The sequence below is a fragment of the Mesoplodon bidens genome, assembly GCF_964165515.1.
Source record: "Mesoplodon bidens genome assembly, chromosome: 17".
In the NCBI taxonomy this organism is placed as follows: Eukaryota; Metazoa; Chordata; class Mammalia; order Artiodactyla; family Ziphiidae; genus Mesoplodon; species Mesoplodon bidens.
Window position 1 is genome coordinate 63769593 of NC_138174.1, and position 18825 is coordinate 63788417.

General features: G+C 39.0%; 1 protein-coding gene across 1 annotated transcript in view; it reads left to right on the plus strand.

Moving 5' to 3' along the window:
• The window catches only part of DNAJC3 (DnaJ heat shock protein family (Hsp40) member C3), a 94840-nt gene that overhangs the window by 48682 nt on the left and 27333 nt on the right, over positions 1-18825 (plus strand). The window contains exons 5-9 of the mRNA XM_081215001.1: positions 8566-8718; positions 10608-10789; positions 11255-11374; positions 16250-16355; positions 16439-16559. Of these exons, the coding sequence (XP_081071127.1) occupies positions 8566-8718; positions 10608-10789; positions 11255-11374; positions 16250-16355; positions 16439-16559 (682 nt within the window). The remainder of the gene's footprint in view (positions 1-8565; positions 8719-10607; positions 10790-11254; positions 11375-16249; positions 16356-16438; positions 16560-18825) is intronic.

The following is an 18825-nucleotide window of genomic DNA, read 5'->3' on the forward strand; positions in this document are numbered from 1 at the left end:
GTTCTTCATGACATTTTTTTTTTTTTAATTACGTATATATGTGTTAGCATACGGTATTTGTCTTTCTCTTTCTGACTAACTTCACTCTGTATGACAGACTCTAGGTCTATCCACCTCATTACAAATAGCTCAGTTTCGTTTCTTTTTATGGCTGAGTAATATTCCATTGTATATATGTGCCACATCTTCTTTATCCATTCATCCGATGATGGACACTTAGGTTGTTTCCAGCTCCGGGCTATTGTGTATAGAGCTGCAATGAACATCTTGGTACATGTCTCTTTTGGAATTATGGTTTTCTCAGGGTATATGCCCAGTAGTGGGATTGCTGGGTCATATGGTAGTTCCATTTGTAGTTTCCTAAGGAACCTCCATACCATTCTCCATAGTGGCTGTACCAATTCACATTCCCACCAGCAGTGCAAGAGTGTTCCCTTTTCTCCACACCCTCTCCAGCATTTATTGTTTCTAGATTTCTTGATGATGGCCATTCTGACTGGTGTGAGATGATATCTCATTGTAGTTTTGATTTGCATTTCTCTAATGATTAATGATGTTGAGCATTCTTTCATGTGTTTGTTGGCAGTCTGTATATCTTCTTTGGAGAAATGCCTATTTAAGTCTTCTGCCCATTTTTGGATTGGGTTGTCTGTTTTTTTGCTATTGAGCTGCATGAGCTGTTTATAAATTTTGGAGATTAATCCTTTGTCAGTTGCTTCATTTGCAAATATTTTCTCCCATTCTGAGGGTTGTCTTTTGGTCTTCTTTATGGTTTCCTTTGCTGTGCAAAAGCTTTGAAGTTTCATTAGGTCCCATTTGTTTATCTTTGTTTTTATTTCCATTTCTCTAGGAGGTGGGTCCAAAAGGATCTTGCTGTGATTTATGTCATAGAGTGTTCTACCTATGTTTTCCTCTAAGAGTTTGATAGTTTCTGGCCTTACATTTAAGTCTTCAATCCATTTTGAGCTTATTTTTGTGTATGGTGCTAGGGAATGATCTAATCTCAAACTTTTACATGTCCCTGTCCAGTTTTCCCAGCACCACTTATTGAAGAGGCTGTCCTTTCTCCACTGTACATTCCTGCCTCCTTTATCAAAGATAAGTTGGCCATATGTGCGTGGGTTTATCTCTGGGCTTTCTATCCTGATCCACTGATCTATCTTTCTGTTTTTATGCCAGTACCAGACTGTCTTAATTACTGTAGCTTTGTAGTATAGTCTGAAGTCAAGGAGCCTGATTCCTCCAGCTCCGTGTTTCGTTCTCAAGATTGCTTTAGCTATTCGGGGCCTTTTGTTTTTCCAAACAAATTTTGAAATTTTTTGTTCTAGTTCTGTGAAAAATGCCATTGGTAGTTTGATAGGGATTGCATTGAATCTGTAGATTGCTTTCGGTAGTAGAGTCATTTTCACAATATTGATTCTTCCAATCCAGGAGCATGGTATATCTCTCCATCTATTTGTATCATCTTTAATTTCTTTCATCAGTGTCTTATAGTTTTCTGCATACAGGTCTTTTGTCTCCTTAGGTAGGTTTATTCCTAGATATTTTATTCTTTTTGTTGCGATGGTAAATGGGAGTGTTTTCTTGATTTCATTTTCAGATTTTTCATCATTAGTGTACAGGAATGCCAGAGATTTCTGTACATTAATTTTATATCCTGCTACTTTACCAAATTCATTGATTAGCTCTAGTAGTTTTTCGGTAGCATCTTTAGGATTCTCTATGTATAGTATCATGTCATCTGCAAACAGTGACAGCTTTACTTCTTCTTTTCCAATTTGGATTCCTTTTATTTCCTTTTCTTCTCTGATTGCTGTGGCTAAAACTTCCAAAACTATGTTGAATAAGAGTGGTGAGAGTGGGCAGCCTTGTCTTGTTCCTGATCTTAGTGGAAATGGTTTCAGTTTTTCACCATTGAGGACAATGTTGGCTGTGGGTTTGTCATATATGGCCTTTATTATGTTGAGGAAAGATCCCTCTATACCTACTTTCTGCAGGGTTTTTATCATAAATGGGTGTTGAATTTTGTCGAAAGCTTTCTCTGCATCTATTGAGATGATCATATGGTTTTTCTCCTTCAACTTGTTAATATGGTGTATTACATTGATTGATTTGCGTATATTGAAGAATCCTTGCATTCCTGGGATAAACCCCACTTGATCATGGTGTATGATCCTTTTAATGTGCTGTTGGATTCTGTTTGCTAGTATTTTGTTGAGGATTTTTGCATCTATGTTCATCAGTGATATTGGCCTGTAGTTTTCTTTCTTTGTGACATCCTTGCCTGGTTTTGGTATCAAGGTGATGTCGGCCTCGTAGAATGAGTTTGGGAGTGTTCCTCCCTCTGCTATATTTTGGAAGAGTTTGAGAAGGATAGGTGTTAGCTCTTCTCTAAATGTTTGATAGAATTCACCTGTGAAGCCATCTGGTCCTGGGCTTTTGTTTGATGGAAGATTTTTAATCACAGTTTCAATTTCAGTGCTTGTGATTGGTCTATTCATATTTTCTATTTCTTCCTGAGTCAGTCTTGGCAGGTTGTGCATTTCTAAGAATGTGTCCATTTCTTCCAGGTTGTCCATTTTATTGGAATAGAGTTGCTTATAGTAATCTCTCATAATCTTTTGTATTTCTGCAGTGTCAGTTGTTACTTCTCCTTTTTCATTTCTAATTCTATTGATTTGAGTCTTCTCCCTTTTTTTCTTGGTGAGTCTGGCTAATGGTTTGTCAATTTTGTTTATCTTCTCAAAGAACCAGCTTTTAGTTTGGTTGATCTTTGCTATCGTTTCCTTCATTTCTTTTTCATTTATTTCTGATCTGATCTTTATGATTTCTTTCCTTCTGCTAGCTTTGGGGTATTTTTGTTCTTCTTTCTCTAATTGCTTTAGGTGCAGGGTCAGGTTGTTTACTCGAAATGCTTCCTGTTTCTTAAGGTGGGATTGTATTGCTATAAACTTCCCCGTTAGAACTGCTTTTGCTGCGTCCCATAGGTTTTGGGTCGTTGTGTCTCCATTGTCATTTGTTTCTAGGTATTTTTTAATTTCCTCTTTGATTTCTTCAGTGATCACTTCGTTATTGAGTAGTGTATTGTTTAGCCTCCATGTGTTTGTATTTTTTACACATCTTTTCCTGTAATTGATGTCTAGTCTCATAGCATTGTGGTCGGAGAAGATACTTGATACAATTTCAATTTTCTTAAAATTACTGAGGCTTGATTTGTGACCCAAGATATGATCTATCCTGGAGAACGTTCCATGAGCACTTGAGAAAAATGTGTATTCTATTGTTTTTGGATGGAATGTCCTATAAATATCAACTAAGTCCATCTCGTTTAATGTATCATTTAAAGCTTGTGTTTCCTTATTTATTTTCATTTTGGATGATCTGTCCATTGGTGAAAGTGGGGTGTTAAAGTCCCCTACTATGATTGTGTTACTGTCGATTTCCCCTTTTATGGCTGTTAGTATTTGCCTTATGTATTGAGGTGCTCCTATGTTGGGTGCATAAATATTTACAATTGTTATATGTTCTTCTTGGATCGATCCCTTTATCGTTATGTAGTGTCCTTCCTTGTCTCTTCTAATAGTCTTTATTTTAAAGTCTATTTTGTCTGATATAAGAATTGCTACTCCAGCTTTCTTTTGATTTCCATTTGCATGGAATATCTTTTTCCATCCCTTTACTTTCAATCTGTATGTGTCTCTAGGTCTGAAGTGTGTCTCTTGTAGACAGCATATATATGGGTCTTGTTTTTGTATCCATTCAGCCACTCTGTGTCTTTTGGTGGGAGCATTTAGTCCATTTACATTTAAGGTAATTATTGATATGTATGTTCCTATTCCCATTTCCTTAATTGCTTTGGGTTCGTTATTGTAGGTATATTCCTTCTGTTGTGTTTCTTGCCTAGAGAAGTTCCTTTAGCTTTTGTTGTAAAGCTGGTTTGGTGGTGCTGAACTCTCTCAGCTTTTGCTTGTCTGTAAAGGTTTTAATTTCTCCATCAAATCTGAATGAGATCCTTGCTGGGTAGAGTAATCTAGGTTGCAGGTTTCTCTCCTTCATCACTTTAATTATGTCCTGCCACTCCCTTCTGGCTTGTAGGGTTTCTGCTGAGAGATCAGCTGTTAACCTGATGGGGATTCCCTTGTGTGTTATTTGTTGTTTTTGCCTTGCTGCTTTTAATATGATTTCTTTGTGTTTAATTTTTGACAGTTTGATTAATATGTGTCTTGGTGTATTTCTCCTTGGATTTATTCTGTATGGGACTCTCTGTGCCTCCTGGACTTGATTAACTATTTCCTTTCCCATATTGGGGAAGTTTTCAACTATAATCTCTTCAAATATTTTCTCAGTCCCTTTCTTTTTCTCTTCTTCTTCTAGAACCCCTATAATTCGAATGTTGGTGCGTTTAATGTTGTCCCAGAGGTCTCTGAGACTGTCCTCTGTTCTTTTCATTCTTTTTTCTTTATTTTGCTCTGCATCAGTTATTTCCACTATTTTATCTTCCACCTCACTTATCCGTTCTTCTGCCTCAGTTATTCTGCTATTGATCCCATCTAGAGTATTTTTCATTTCATTTATTGTGTTTTTAATCGATGCTTGATTCATCTTTAGTTCTTCTAGGTCCTTGTTAACTGTTTCTTGCATGTTGTCTATTCTATTTCCAAGATTATGGATCATGGAAATAGAATCTTGGATCAGCTTTACTATCATTATTCTGAATTCTTTTTCAGGTAGACTGCCTATTACCTCTTCATTTGTTAGGTCTGGTAGGTGTTTATCTTGCTCCTTCACCTGCTGTGTGTTTTTCTGCCTTCTCATTTTGCTTATGTTACTGTGTTTGGGGTCTCCTTTTTGCCGGCTGCAGATTCGTAGTTCCCGTTGTTTTTGGTGTCTGACCCCAGTGGCTAAGGTTGTTTCAGTAGGTTGTGTAGGCTTCCTGGTGGGGGGGACTAATTCCTGTGCTCTGGTGGTTGAGGCTCGATCTTGTCTTTCTGGTGGACAGGTCCACGTCTGGTGGTGTGTTTTGGGGTGCCTATGGCCTTATTATGTTTTTAGGTAGCCTCTCTGCTAATGGGTGGGGTTGTGTTCCTGCCTTGCTAGTTGCTTGGCATAGGGTGACCCGCACTGTAGCTTGCTGGTCGTTGACTGAAGCTGGGTGCTGGTGTTGGGATGGAGATCTCTGGGAGATTTTCGCTGCTTGATATTATGTGGAGCTGGGAGGTCTCTTGTGGACCCGTGTCCTGAAGTTGGCTCTCCCACTTCAGAGGCACAGCACTGGCTCCTGGCTGCAGCACCAACAGCCTTTCATCCACCCGGCTCAGAATAATCAGTTTCGCAACTGCGTCGCCCCCGCAGGCCGCCCCGCGGGGCCGGCCGGGGCGCTGGGGACGCGGCGGCGCCCGGCGGCCGCCCAGCGCCGGTCTTCGGCCACGCAGCCCGGCGCGCCTCGCTCCCCGGCGCTCCTCCGGCCGCGCGCCCCGCACCGGCGGGAGGCCCCAGCTCCCTGGCGCGCCCTCTCCGCGCACCTCCTGGCCGGCGCTAGGTGAGCGCGGATGCCCCGGGCGGGGGTGCCTGGGTGTGCGAGCGCGCGGGCAGCCGCGGCACCGCCGGCGGGAGCCGCTCCCAGCGCTGCGCCGATGCCGCGGGCCAGCGGGCAGGCGAGCCTGGGCAAGGAGCCGAGCGCCGGGCGCGGTGCGGGACGCCGGGCAAGCGTAGGCGGCGGAGTCCGCGGCCGGCTCGCTCCCGCGGCCGGTGCCTCTCGATCATATAGTTTTTATTCTTTAACTTGTCAGTGTGGTATATTGTGTTGATTTGCAGATGTTGAAAACTCCTTGCATCCCTGGAATAAACCCCACTTGATCATGGTGTATGAGCCTTTCAGTGTGTTGCTGGAATCAGTTTGCAAGCGTTTTGTGGACGATTTTTGCATCTATGTTCATTATTATCTCCAAAAGATAGTGACCATGGTAAATAAGAAATAAAGTACTGTTACAGATAGAGGTTTGGCTGAAAGAGTCAGAAATGTAAAGCACCAAAGAAAAGAAGGGATATCAAGAAACATGACAAAAGGAGGGAGGGAAATATCAGTAGGGTTCACTCTCCATGGGTAAGTATCCCGGAACATGAGAGGGCAGTTGGGAGGAGTCAGCAACCTTGGGATAAGAGTGAAAAGCTTCATCTCACTTAACCCTCTTTGAAACTCTCCCGAGTTGTATGTCCTTAGTTTGTTCCTCAGACTCCTTTCTTACCTCCCTGGAAGAATCTCCCCCTCTTCTCCTTTTCCCTCCCAGCCCCAAAGAAGCCCAGATGACCAGAGCTCACTCCTTCTTTCCCGTTCCCATTATTTGACCATGGAGTGAGGCTGAGCCCTCCATCCTCACCCTTGAGGTTTAGGGCCTTCCCCTCCCTCACCTTCCTACAAGAAAGATTGTGTTGAAGAGAATAGACTGTAAAAGTTTGGGAGAGGAAAGATACAAATTCCATCCAGAAGAGGCAGTCTCTAATACGTTCAGTCCAAAAGGGGGCAGTAGTGTACATATAGGAAACAAGTTACCAATATCTATGCCCCCCTCTATGTCCACTGCAGCATTATTTACAATAGCCAAGATACAGAAACAACCTAAGTGTCCATCGATGGATGAACAAATAAAGAAGATGTAGTATGTATACGCAGTGGAATACTATTCAGCTATAAAAAAGAAATCCTTCCATTTGTGACAATATGGATGGATCTGGAGTGTATTAGGCTAAGTAAAATAAATCAGATGGAGAAAGACAAATACTGTATGATTTCACTCATATGTGGAATCTAAAAAAACAAATGAACAAACAAAATGAAATGTATTCATAGTTGCAGAGAATAGATTGGTGGTTACTGGAGGGGAAGGGGGTTGGGAGTTGGGTATAATGGGTGAAGGCGGTCAGCTGTATAATGATGAATATGGTACCTAGACTTGTGGGCGTGATCACTTTGTAGTGTATACAGATATTGAATTTTAATGCTGGATTCTTGACACATCATCATCCATCATCATCATCATTATCATCATCGTGGAAACAAGTTATCACTAAACATCCACTTTTACCCAGAGCAGAGCGACAGCACGTATACACTTATACCCCTTCCAGTGTGGTTTATTAGAAGTATTCAAGAATACCCCGAGGATGATACAACAAAGACAAGCATTCCATAGCCCAAAGTAGCTTCCTTCAACTTGTAAATTTAGTCATGCAGGGGAAATCCTCCTCCATAGTGAGCTAAGGTTACCACTTCCCGGTTACCTATGAATGCTTGGAGCCCTAGCCATTCCTTCAAAAGCCAAAGATTAAACAGACAGAAAAGAATACCTAAAATATCCAAAAAACAAAATGGAGAAATACAGTCCCTTTACCAAGAATTAATATTTCTAAGTTTTCTCATTCGGAGTATTCTCTCCTACCAGGTGGCTAGTGGGGGTGTTTTTAAAACACGAGTCCACTGAAGGGGAAGCAGTGTGATCGGTCAACCGAAGGAGAGGTATTTCTAGAATAACCTACTGGTGTCTGTACTTCACCCAAAAGGGGGAACCTATTAACTACAATTCCCATCTTAGTAGGAACATTAGATTTCAGGAATTATTACATAGAAACTGTAATCTTAAAGAAAAATCTTTCCAAAAAATCAGTAGCTTTTTAATGTAGGCACTCAATTTTTCTGCGCCGTTAGGCTTAAGATTTTTCCATCTGGAGGAAGAAATTGTTAAGGGTTGACTGTGCATATGAGGCCAGCCTGGGGGCAGGAATGAACTGTAAGCAGACACAAGGGATCATATTGAGGTGGCAGAAATGGTCTAAAACTGTGGTAATAGTTGCATACTTTGTACGTTTATTAAAAATCATGGAATTGCACAGTCAAAATGAGTGAATTTTATGGTATATAAAGTATACCTTGATAAAGATGTTTAAAGAAAGAGTCAATGTGTAAACCTCCTAAAACCATGTCATAAGCCTTTTAAATAAGATATTACTCTCTTATTTTTCCCTGTAAAGTCTTCCTTTCTTACTATACCTCAAACCCTCTGGTATCAAATCTTTTTTATCTTATAACCTCTAAAAAACTGCCCTCTCCTTCAGTTTCCCTATGCTCTTCATTATTGCGATAAAATTATTTTATACTTAAAAATAAATACTTAAGAAATATAATTAGAAGGCAAAACACATAAAACTCAAGTTTTTCTGCAGAGCTATATGTAAGAAAGTGAGAAAGGTGCTTTCCTTCATTCTTCTATACCTTTTCACATTCCTAAATATATTTGCTTCCTGGGAAGTTTTGGCAACCCAGCTCTTTTGACTCCAGCTCCACTGCTTGCTCTCGTGCACCATATCGGTGGGACTAAGGATGCCTTTGCCGCTGCTTCCCACAGTGATCAGCACCAGGGGGCAAGTCATTGGAGAAGCCAGTTGTGCCAGTGTCTCCTTACCCCTTTCCCCCGATGAACTTGAGTGTTTGGAAGGGTCAGATCATTGTATACTATGGGTGTTACACTCAAGAGATTAAAAACCCTGTTTAATTTCTTACTATTGTTATAGCTCAAATCAAATCCAAGTGAAAATGAAGAAAAAGAAGCCCAGTCCCAACTTATCAAATCTGATGAAATGCAGCATTTGCGTTCACAAGCACTTGATGCTTTTGAAAGCTCAGATTATATTGCTGCTATAACCTTCCTTGATAAGATTTTAGAGGTAAGTTGTTTTTGCTCTTGCAGCTGACATGCCTAACACTTACTGCTTTTTACTATAAGGTATATGTATATACTTTGACATGTTATATACCACATAAAACCTAGATAGCATAAAATCAGATTGACCCTGGGGTTTTCGGCTCTTAATTGAAAGATGGTGTTTATACAGAACAAAATTTGGGACTGAAATTTTCAGTAAATATACCGAAGGTGCTATGGAGTGGGAGTTGCATATCTTTATACATTGCCTGCTTTGCTGTTTTTGTTTGATTTTGCAGTTTTGGGGGGCAGGGCAAGAAAACTCTAGAGGTTAGTTAATGGGATAAAAGATGAAAGAGTTGGTTGAAGAAAAAGGAAAAATGATGTTTGGGAGGAAAGATGAGTGTCTAGAGTGAGAAATTTCTAGGGAAGAAGGCAGATAAAGAGTTGATAGGATCCAGAGGGTTCTAGATAGGGAAATCTAAGTCTGCCTCAGCAAGGACTTAATGACAAAGGATGTAATGGTTTCAGAAGGAATTCTAAAAGAATATTCAAATGGAAGCAGTCATGATTCATATTTATCATTTTCATAGCACTTTGTGTAGTCTAATCTTGGCAATAAACTCAATGTATGTAGAATGGCCACTTTTTGATAGTTTTATAGAGGAAATCGTGTGATGTGGTCCAGTCGAATTCACGGTTTACTAAATTATTTTGTTAATGCTTTATCAAGGAAATATAAAGTTACGATTTTCACCTTCCAGTAATTAGACTATACATCTTGACCTAGCTTGTTGTATTTAGTTTATATACAATGTTGATTTTGATACCTTACTCTATGTGAAAAGTTGACATGACTTTAATACAGCTTTAAGAAATATATAAAGACACTTACACAGGTCTTATTGGTGAGCATTTGGGTTTACATTTTGAAGAATACTAGTGGTGTACTAAACATTGTCAACTTTTTGATAAAATGGAAACAGTGAAGCTTCAGCCTTCTCACATTGTTTTTCTCTTTATTTTTGTGATATGCAGATTTAATTTCAAGGAGGTAACATTTTGTAAAAGGTCATTTAATATAGTTACTGGTAGAATAAAAATATGGTGTGAATTTACAGCCTAGATTTTATTTTTTGAGACTAGAAATTGGAATTGTTAAGTACAAAAATCCAGTTAGAAAATATTCTCTTCAGAATCAAATACAGTAGGGCTTCCCTGGTGGCGCAGTGGTTAAGAATCCACCTGCCAATGCACGGGACACGGGTTCGAGCCCTGGTCTGGGAAGATCCCACATGCTGCAGAGTAGCTGAGCCCGTGCGCAACTGCTGAGCCTGCGCTCTAGAGCCCGCGTGCCACAACTAGTGAAGCCCACGTGTCTAGAGCCCGTGCTTCACATTAGGAGAGGAGAGGCCACCACGATGAGAAGCCTGCACACCGCAGCGAAGAGTGGTCCAGCTCGCCACAACTAGAGAAAAGCCCATGTGCAGCAACAAAGACCCAACACAGCCAAAAATAAAAAATTAAATAAAATAAATAAATTTATATTAAAAAAATCAAATATACTTCACTGGGAACCACCTTCTAATAGTAAATACCATGTTTTCTTACTTTCAGTGTTTTTAGAATTATATAACTGAAAGGGGTAGGAAAAGGGCCTTATTAGTACATACATCCCTTACCCCATGGGAATTTATTTAAGACATCTTTGGAGAAATTATTTTGTCACATCTCATTATTTTTGTCACATCTAAATTGTATTAGACTTTTTAATATTACTTACAGTATAGGAGTCATCACATTAATTGAGGATGTTTTATGTTGATAAATATGTAGATAAAATATATCAGGTGCAAGTATGAATGTGCATAATTTACTGTTTCTTTAAGTCTAGTTCTTTTGTTTCTCAAGGTTTGTGTTTGGGATGCAGAACTACGGGAACTTCGAGCTGAATGTTTTATAAAAGAAGGGGAACCTAGGAAAGCAATAAGTGACTTAAAAGCTGCATCAAAATTGAAGAATGATAATACTGAGGCATTTTATAAAATCAGCACACTGTACTATGAACTAGGAGACCATGAACTGTCTCTCAGGTCAGTTCTAGTAACACACACATCTCCTCATCTTTTTATTGTTTGCAGTAAGAGAATACTCCCATTTTCTTTTTAAATTTAACTTTAAATTAATAAAGTTATGGTTAAGGCTTTTTTATATATCTATAATTTTGTGTTATCTCTAAGTTATTCTGCTTCCACATTAGTTCTTCTCATGAAGTTCTTTTCATACTTCATGAAATAATAAATAGGAGGGTATTACATTTGCAGAAGCAAAATAGTATTTGTGATATATATCTCCACTTAAGTCATTTGAACTTGAATTAATAAATGTGTGTGCATAATACAATGTCGTATATAACAGTGTATGATAAATTATTGTCAGTATATTTTAATTGTTACAGACAAAAGATACCTTTGTTGTGATTTCTATATTTAGTATGAAAAACCATTTATTGATTATTTTGACTTGGAGTATTTTCCTTTTTTTTAATACATGAACAGTGAAGTTCGTGAATGTCTTAAACTTGACCAGGATCATAAAAGGTGTTTTGCACACTATAAACAAGTCAAGAAACTTAATAAGCTGATTAACTCAGCTGAAGAGCTCATCAAAGAAGGCAGGTAAGACTATGCTTGTGTAGGGGATCTCACCTTCCCTCATATGTCTGGTTGTGGCCACAAAAGGACAACTGAACTGCTTGCTCTTACTCCTTGCTGTTGAGAGTGGAGTATCTTAGATGGCATTGGGCCTTAGCAAAACTACAACTGTACACTTTTTGAATAAGGCAGAATACAAATAATGGTAACTGCGTAGTATTCTTTTTTCTATTTATTTACAATTTGTTTATTTGTTTGTTTGTTTATTTTCAGCTGTGTTGGGTCTTCTTTGATGCTTGTGGGTTTTCTCTAGTTGCAGCCAGCGGGGTTGTTGCGGTGCATGGGCTTCTCATTGTGGTGGCTTCTTTTGTTGCAGAGCACGGGCTCTAGGTGCGTGGCCTCAGTAGTTGTGGCACGCGAGCTTAGTTGCTCCGCGGCACGTGGGATCTTCCAGAACCAGGGCTTGAACCCGTGTCCCCTGCACTGGCAGGTGGATTCTTAACCACTGTGCCACCAGGGAAGTCCCTGCATAGTATTCTTACCAGCAGATTTATTTTATATTTCACCAACTATTTACTGAATTTCTCCTGTATCAGGCACTGACTATGTACTGGGGGGTGCAGAAATGAATATGAATAGTAGAGTTTGGTTTTAAGACGCTGGTAGTTTAGTGTGGGATACAGGCACATAAATTGATTATTAAAAGGTAATATATATCTAGAGCGATAGTGATGTATACAGAGTATGCAGACATTTCTTCTCAGTACAGGATTCTGGGTTAACAGTTCTTTTGTTACAGCAGCTGAAAAATATTGTGCCATTTCTTTCTGGCTTCCATGGTTCCTGATGAGAAATCCATTGTGATTCTAATTGTTTTTTTCCCTAAAGATAAGGAGTTATTTTCCTCTGACTGCTTTTCAGATTATTTCCTTGATTTTAGTTTTCAGAAGTTTAATTATGATATATCGCAGCATGGATTTCTTTGTGTTTATCCTGTTTGGCGTATCCTTAGCTTCTAGAATATGTAGGTTTATGTCTCTTGTCAAATTTTGGTAAGTTTCCAGCCATTATTTCTGGGAATACTTTTTCAGCCCTGCCCTCTCTCTATTTTCCTTCTTAGACTCTGATTAACATAAATGTTAGAGTTTTTGTTTTAGCCCTACAGTCCCCGAGGCTCTGTTTATTTTTCTTTTTCAGTTAATTTTCTCTGTTGTTCAGATGTGGTAATTTCTATGGTTCCAATTCACTGATTCTTTTGTCTGTCCCCTCCATTCTGCTCTTGAGCACATGTGGTGAGCAACTTATTTCAGTTTTTATACTTTTCAGTTATAAAAATTCTATTTGGAATGTTTATATCTTCTATTTCTTTGCTGAGACTTTCCATTTCTTTGCTGAGGCATTCTATTTTTTCATTTGCTTTAAGCATGTTTGTTAATTGCTCCTTTTTTCATGGCTGCTTTAACATCTCTGTCCTCTTGGTGTTGGTTTGAGATCTTCCTGTTTCTTGGTTGGGTGTGGACACACCTCATTACAGGCTCACCAGGGAAGAAGTCTAGGCTCTCCAGTTGACCTGCTGATATTGGTGGGGGTGGGACCATAATTTTCTTATCTCCCCCTTTCTGAGTCTTTTCATATTAAACAAAAGTACATATTATGTCCAGGGTATTTACACAGGTATCTGGCTAGAGGAATTGGGGAAGATTGATGTACTCCACCTTTCCAGAAGCTTCCTTTTTTTTTTTTTTTTAAAGTGAAGTGCAGTATTTTCTAATTGAACTTTTAATTTCTAATTGTAGTTTCACACGTAGTTTTAAGAAATAGAGCGAGGTCTCACATACTCTGTATAGTTTCCTACAGTTGTACCGTCTTGGAAATCTATAGAACAGTATCCCAACTAGGATTTTGACATTGATGTCTAGCTTTTGCTTTAAGTTTTGCATTTAAACCTATATTTTAATACAGTGGCATTTAAATTTGAAGATTGCAGCACTTTGGGAATAATGTGCCACAATGGCATGTAAATATAGCTTGCATTGGGTGGGCCAAAAAGTGCCTTCCATTTTTTAACTAAAAATGAAAGACACATTTTTCATTTTCACCGAGAACATTATTGAACAACGTATTCACCCTTTTGTTCCACTACCTTCTGCCATTTTTCAGGCAACGTCATAATTCCATCTACCAAAAACTTTTTATCTTTTTGAGCAAAGAACTGTTCCAGGTGCCTTTTACAGTCTTCCAGGGAATTAAAATTTTTTCTGTTAACAGAATTTTGTAAAGACTGGAATAAATGAAAATCTGAAGGTGCAATGTCTGGTGAATATGGTGGATGAATCAGGACTTCCCAGCCAAGCTGTAACAGTTTTTGCCTGGTCATCAAAGAAACATATGCGGTCTTGTGTTATCCTGATGGAAGATTATGCGTTTTCTGTTGATTAATTCTGGATGCTTTTCGTTGAGTGCTGCTTTCGGTTGGTTTAATTGGGAGCAGTACTTCTTGGAATTAATCGTTTGGTTTTCCAGAAGGAGCTCATAATAGAGGACTCCCTTCCAATCCCACCGTATACACAACATCATCTTCTTTGGATGAAGACTGGCCTTTGGTGTAGTTGGTGGTGGTGCATTTTGCTTGCCCCACGATCTCTTCCATTCCACATTACTGTACAGTATCCACTTTACATTGCCTGTCACAATTTTTTTAAAAAATGGAACGTTTTCATTACGTTTCAGTTGAGAATTGCATGTGGAAATATGGTCAAGAAGGTTTTTTTCGCTTAACTTACGTGGAACCGAAACATCAAAGTGATTCACGTGACCAAGCTGGTGCACACCATTTTCAACATTTGATTTGGATATTTTGAGTATGTTGGCTATCTCCTGCATGGTATAATGTTGATTGTTCTTAGTTATTATTTCTATTTGATTGCTATCAACTTCAACTGGTCTACCCGACCATGGAGCATCATCCAGTGAGAAATCTCCAGCATGAAACTTCGCAAACCACTTTTTTTTTTTTTTTTGGCGGTACGCAGGCCTCTCACTGTTGTGGTCTCTCCCGTTGCGGAGCACAGGCTCCGGACGCACAGGCTCAGCGGCCATGGCTCACGGGACCAGCCGCTCCGCGGGATGTGGAATCTTCCCAGACCGGGGCACGAACCTGTGTCCCCTGCATCGGCAGGCGGACTCTCAACCGCTGCGCCACCAGGGAAGCCCCGTAAGCCATTTTTGACATGTTTAGTCAGTCACAGCACCTTCTCCATACACTGCACAAATCTTTTTGTTCATTTCAGTTGTGTTTTTACCTTTCTTGAAATAATAAAGCATAATATGCTGAAAATGTTGCTTTTTTTCTTCCATCTTCAACATTAAAATGGCTACACAAAAATTCACCGATTTTGATCTGTTTTTAAATGCACACTGATATGACATCTGTCACATACAGTCTAACGTAATTTTTTCGAATGAAGTTAAAGACAACTAAGTGCTACTAGAGCCATCTTATGGAAAAAAATGAATGAACCTTTTGACCAACGCAACAGTTTGCCATTAATGAGGACTAGAGTAACAGTGCATAACATGACTAGTACTTTTCACCGGTTTAAAAAAATGCTGAAATAGCCTTTATTGTTCTTAGAAAGCTAGTAATGTTGGGAATTTAAGCAAGTTTCTTCTCCGTGGAGCAACTAAGCCCATGTGCCACAACTACTGAGCCCGCGTGCCACAACTACTGAAGCCCATGCGCGTAGAGCCTGTGCTCCTCAACAAGAGAAGCCACTGCAATGAGAAGCCCGCGCACCGCAATGAAGAACAGACCCCGCTCGCCACAACTAGAGAAAAGCCCGTGTGCAGCAACGAAGACCCAATGCAGCCAAAAATAAATAAAATTAAAAAAAAAAGGTTACCTACTGTATGATTACATTTAGATAGCATTCATGAAATAAAATTATAGAGATGGTGAACAGATGAGAAATTACTGAGGGTTAGGGAGCAGGATGGTGTGTAACTATAAAGGGATGGTACGAAGGAACCTTACAGAGGTGGAGTAATGCTGTATCTTCATTGTGGTGAAGGTTACATGAATCTACACACGTGATAAAACTACGTATACTCACACACACACACACACACACATATACACACACAACTAAGTGAGTAGAAAACTGTTGAAATCTCCAAAATAAATAAATAAATAAAAAGCAGGTTTCTTCTGCAAGGAATTACAATGTACTTAGATTTGAATATTGATATTTGTTATATAAAATAACATGTAATGGTTGCTGTTATTTCATCAAAGTGTGTAGTAACTAAGAAAGAAAACCTGATTTCTGTTTTGCTGAAAGTGCCTTGTATAGTCAGACTTTAACAAAGTGTTTTCCTGTTTCAAAATTATGAGTGCTTTTCTGTAGAGAATTCATCATTTGATTTGATGGGTACTCACAGGTATGCTTTGATTTATCCATATACGTTTTCTGTGGTCATGTGTTTTATCTCCCAACTCTTAATTGCAGAGAGAACCTTCCTTGCTACTGTAGATTAATAAGGTAGAAGCAGTATTTGAAGGGATGTGCTCATTCAGGTCAATTGATTAAGTAACATATAGTGAAGAGTAGAGGGTCGTTTCTTTAGCTCTGGAAATAGAATTTCTTTTTTTTTTTTTTTTTTTTGCGGTACGCGGGCATCTCACTGTTGTGGCCTCTCCTGTTGCAGAGCACAGGCTCCGGACGTGCAGGCTCAGCGGCCATGGCTCACGGGCCCAGCCGCTCTGTGGCATGTGGGATCTTCCCAGACCAGGGCACGAACCCGTGTCCCCTGCATCGGCAGGTGGACTCTCAACCACTGCGCCACCAGGGAAGCCCTAGAATTTCATTTTTTACTCATCATGATTTGCTCATTTAACAGATACACAGATGCTACCAGCAAATATGAATCTGTCATGAAAACAGAGCCAAGTGTTTCTGAGTATACAATTCGTTCAAAAGAAAGGATTTGCCACTGCTTTTCGAAGGTAACTGTTGACTCACTCCCAGAATTGTAAAAACTTGACATGTGGAAAACAACCATAAATTCTTTTCTCACACTTACTTTTAGGATGAGAAGCCTGTTGAAGCTATTCGAGTGTGTTCGGAAGTTTTACAGATGGAACCTGACAATGTGAACGCTCTGAAAGACCGAGCAGAGGCTTATTTAATAGAAGAGATGTACGATGAAGGTAAATCTTTAAGGAATTTGATTTGTGATACCTAAAAGTTGTTATGTGTGCAGTTAGCACCTGTTTAACATCCTTTTGTTTAGAACAAGTTTACCAGAGTACCTGGAAACGTTGGCACTTTTAGAAAAATGGCAGAGAACCTGAAGATTATTCTTTCTTGGTGGAACATGAAAACTATACCATATAAGGACAGAGTTCTCTGTCGACACCAGTACAATGGAATATATAAATAAAAAAATTAACTTTCTTTGTTGGAGACAAGTTAGAAAAGATAAATAACAAGGTAGAAAATTTAAATTATAGATCTCATATCATGCAGAGGTAATCACTGCTTGTTTTGGATTTACACCTTTCAGACTTCTACCTATGCATATGTATGAGTGTGTATTTTATGCATACATATACATATTCTATGCATGTATGCAGTATATATATTCTACCTACAGCAGACATACATGTGACATATATGCCTAAATATAAAATGATCCTCTGTGACCCCTAAGCTGTTTAGTAAATGTTAGGATACCTGCTTACCCAACTTTGTTCAGGTTGAAGTAGCAGAGAGAGAGATTCCTGCTAGATGTTGTAAGAACCTTGAATAAAGGCAGTGCCCTATTGTTGGAAGATAACTAAGGGAAATACAGTAATTGTATAGAATCCTTTCATATATATATATATTTTTTTTTTCTTTCTCCTTTCATATATTTTGTGATCTTTTTCATGTGACATTATGCTATAAACATTTAAATGAGATGATTTTGAAAAGAAGTGACCCTTAGAGCCCTTAATGAAAAGTTTTTGTTTCAAATCAAGTAAAGCATTTTCTTTTCTTTATTTATTTTTAACATCTTTATTGGAGTATAATTGGTTTACGATGGTGTGTTAGTTTCTGCTTTATAACAAAGTAAATCGGCTATACATATACATATATCCCCATATCTCCTCCCTCTTGCATGTCCCTCCCACCCTCCCTATCCCACCCCTCGAGGTGGTCACAAAGCACCGAGCTGATCTCCCTGTGCTATGCGGCTGCTTCCCACTAGCTATCTATTTTACACTTGGTAGTGTATATATGTCCATGCCACTCTCTCACTTCGTCCCAGCTTACCCTTCCCCCTCCCCGTGTCCTCAAGTCCATTCTCTATGTCTTTATTCCTGTCCTGCCCCTAGGTTCTTCAGAACCATTTTGTTTTCTTTTTTTAAGATTTCCATATATATGTGTTAGCATACGGTATTTGTTTTTCTCTTTCTGACTTAACTTTACTCTGTATGACAGTCTCTAGGTCCATCCACGTCACTACAAATAACTCAGTTTCATTTCTTTCTATGGCTGAGTAATATTCCATTGTATATATGTGTCACATCTTCTTTATCCATTCATCTGTTGATGGACACTTAGGTTACTTCCAAGTCCTGGCTATTGTAAACAGTGCTGCAATAAACATTGTGGTACATGCCTCTTTTTGAATTATGGTTTACTCAGGGTATATGCCCAGTAGTAGGATTGCTGCATCGCATGGTAGTTCTATTTTTAGTCTTTTTAAGGAACCTCCATACTGTTCTCCATAGTGGCTGTATCAATTTACATTCCCACCAACAGTGTAAGAGGATTCCCTTTTCTCCACACCCTCTCCAGCATGTACTGTTTGTGGATTTTTTGATGGCCATTCCGATTGGTGTGAGGTGATACCTCACTGTAGTTTTGATTTTCATTTCTCTAATGATTAGTGATGTTGAGCATCCTTTCATGTGTTTGTTGGCAATCTGTGTATCTTCTTTGGAGAAATGTCTATTTAGGTCTTCTGCCCATTTTTGGATTGGGTTGTTTGTTTTTTTTGATATTGAGCTGCATGAGCTGCTTGTAAATTTTGGAGATTAATCCTCTGTCAGTTGCTTCATTTGCAAATATTTTCTCCCATTCTGAGGGTTGCCTTGCATCCCGTTTATGGTTTCCTTTGCTGTGCAAAAACTTTTAAGTTTCATTAGGTTCCATTTTCTATTTTTGTTTTTTTTTCCGTTTTTCTAGGAGGTGGGTCAAAAAAGGATGTTGCTGTGATTTATGTCATAAAGTGTTCTGCCTATGTTTTCCTCTAAGAGTTTGATAGTGTCTGGCCTTACATTAAGGTCTTTAATCCATTTTGAGTTTATTTTCGTGTATGGTATGAGGGAGTGTTCTAATTTCATTCTTTTACATGTAGCTGTCCAGTTTGCCCAGCACCACTTATTGAAGAGGCTATCTTTTCTCCATTGTATATTCTTGCATCAT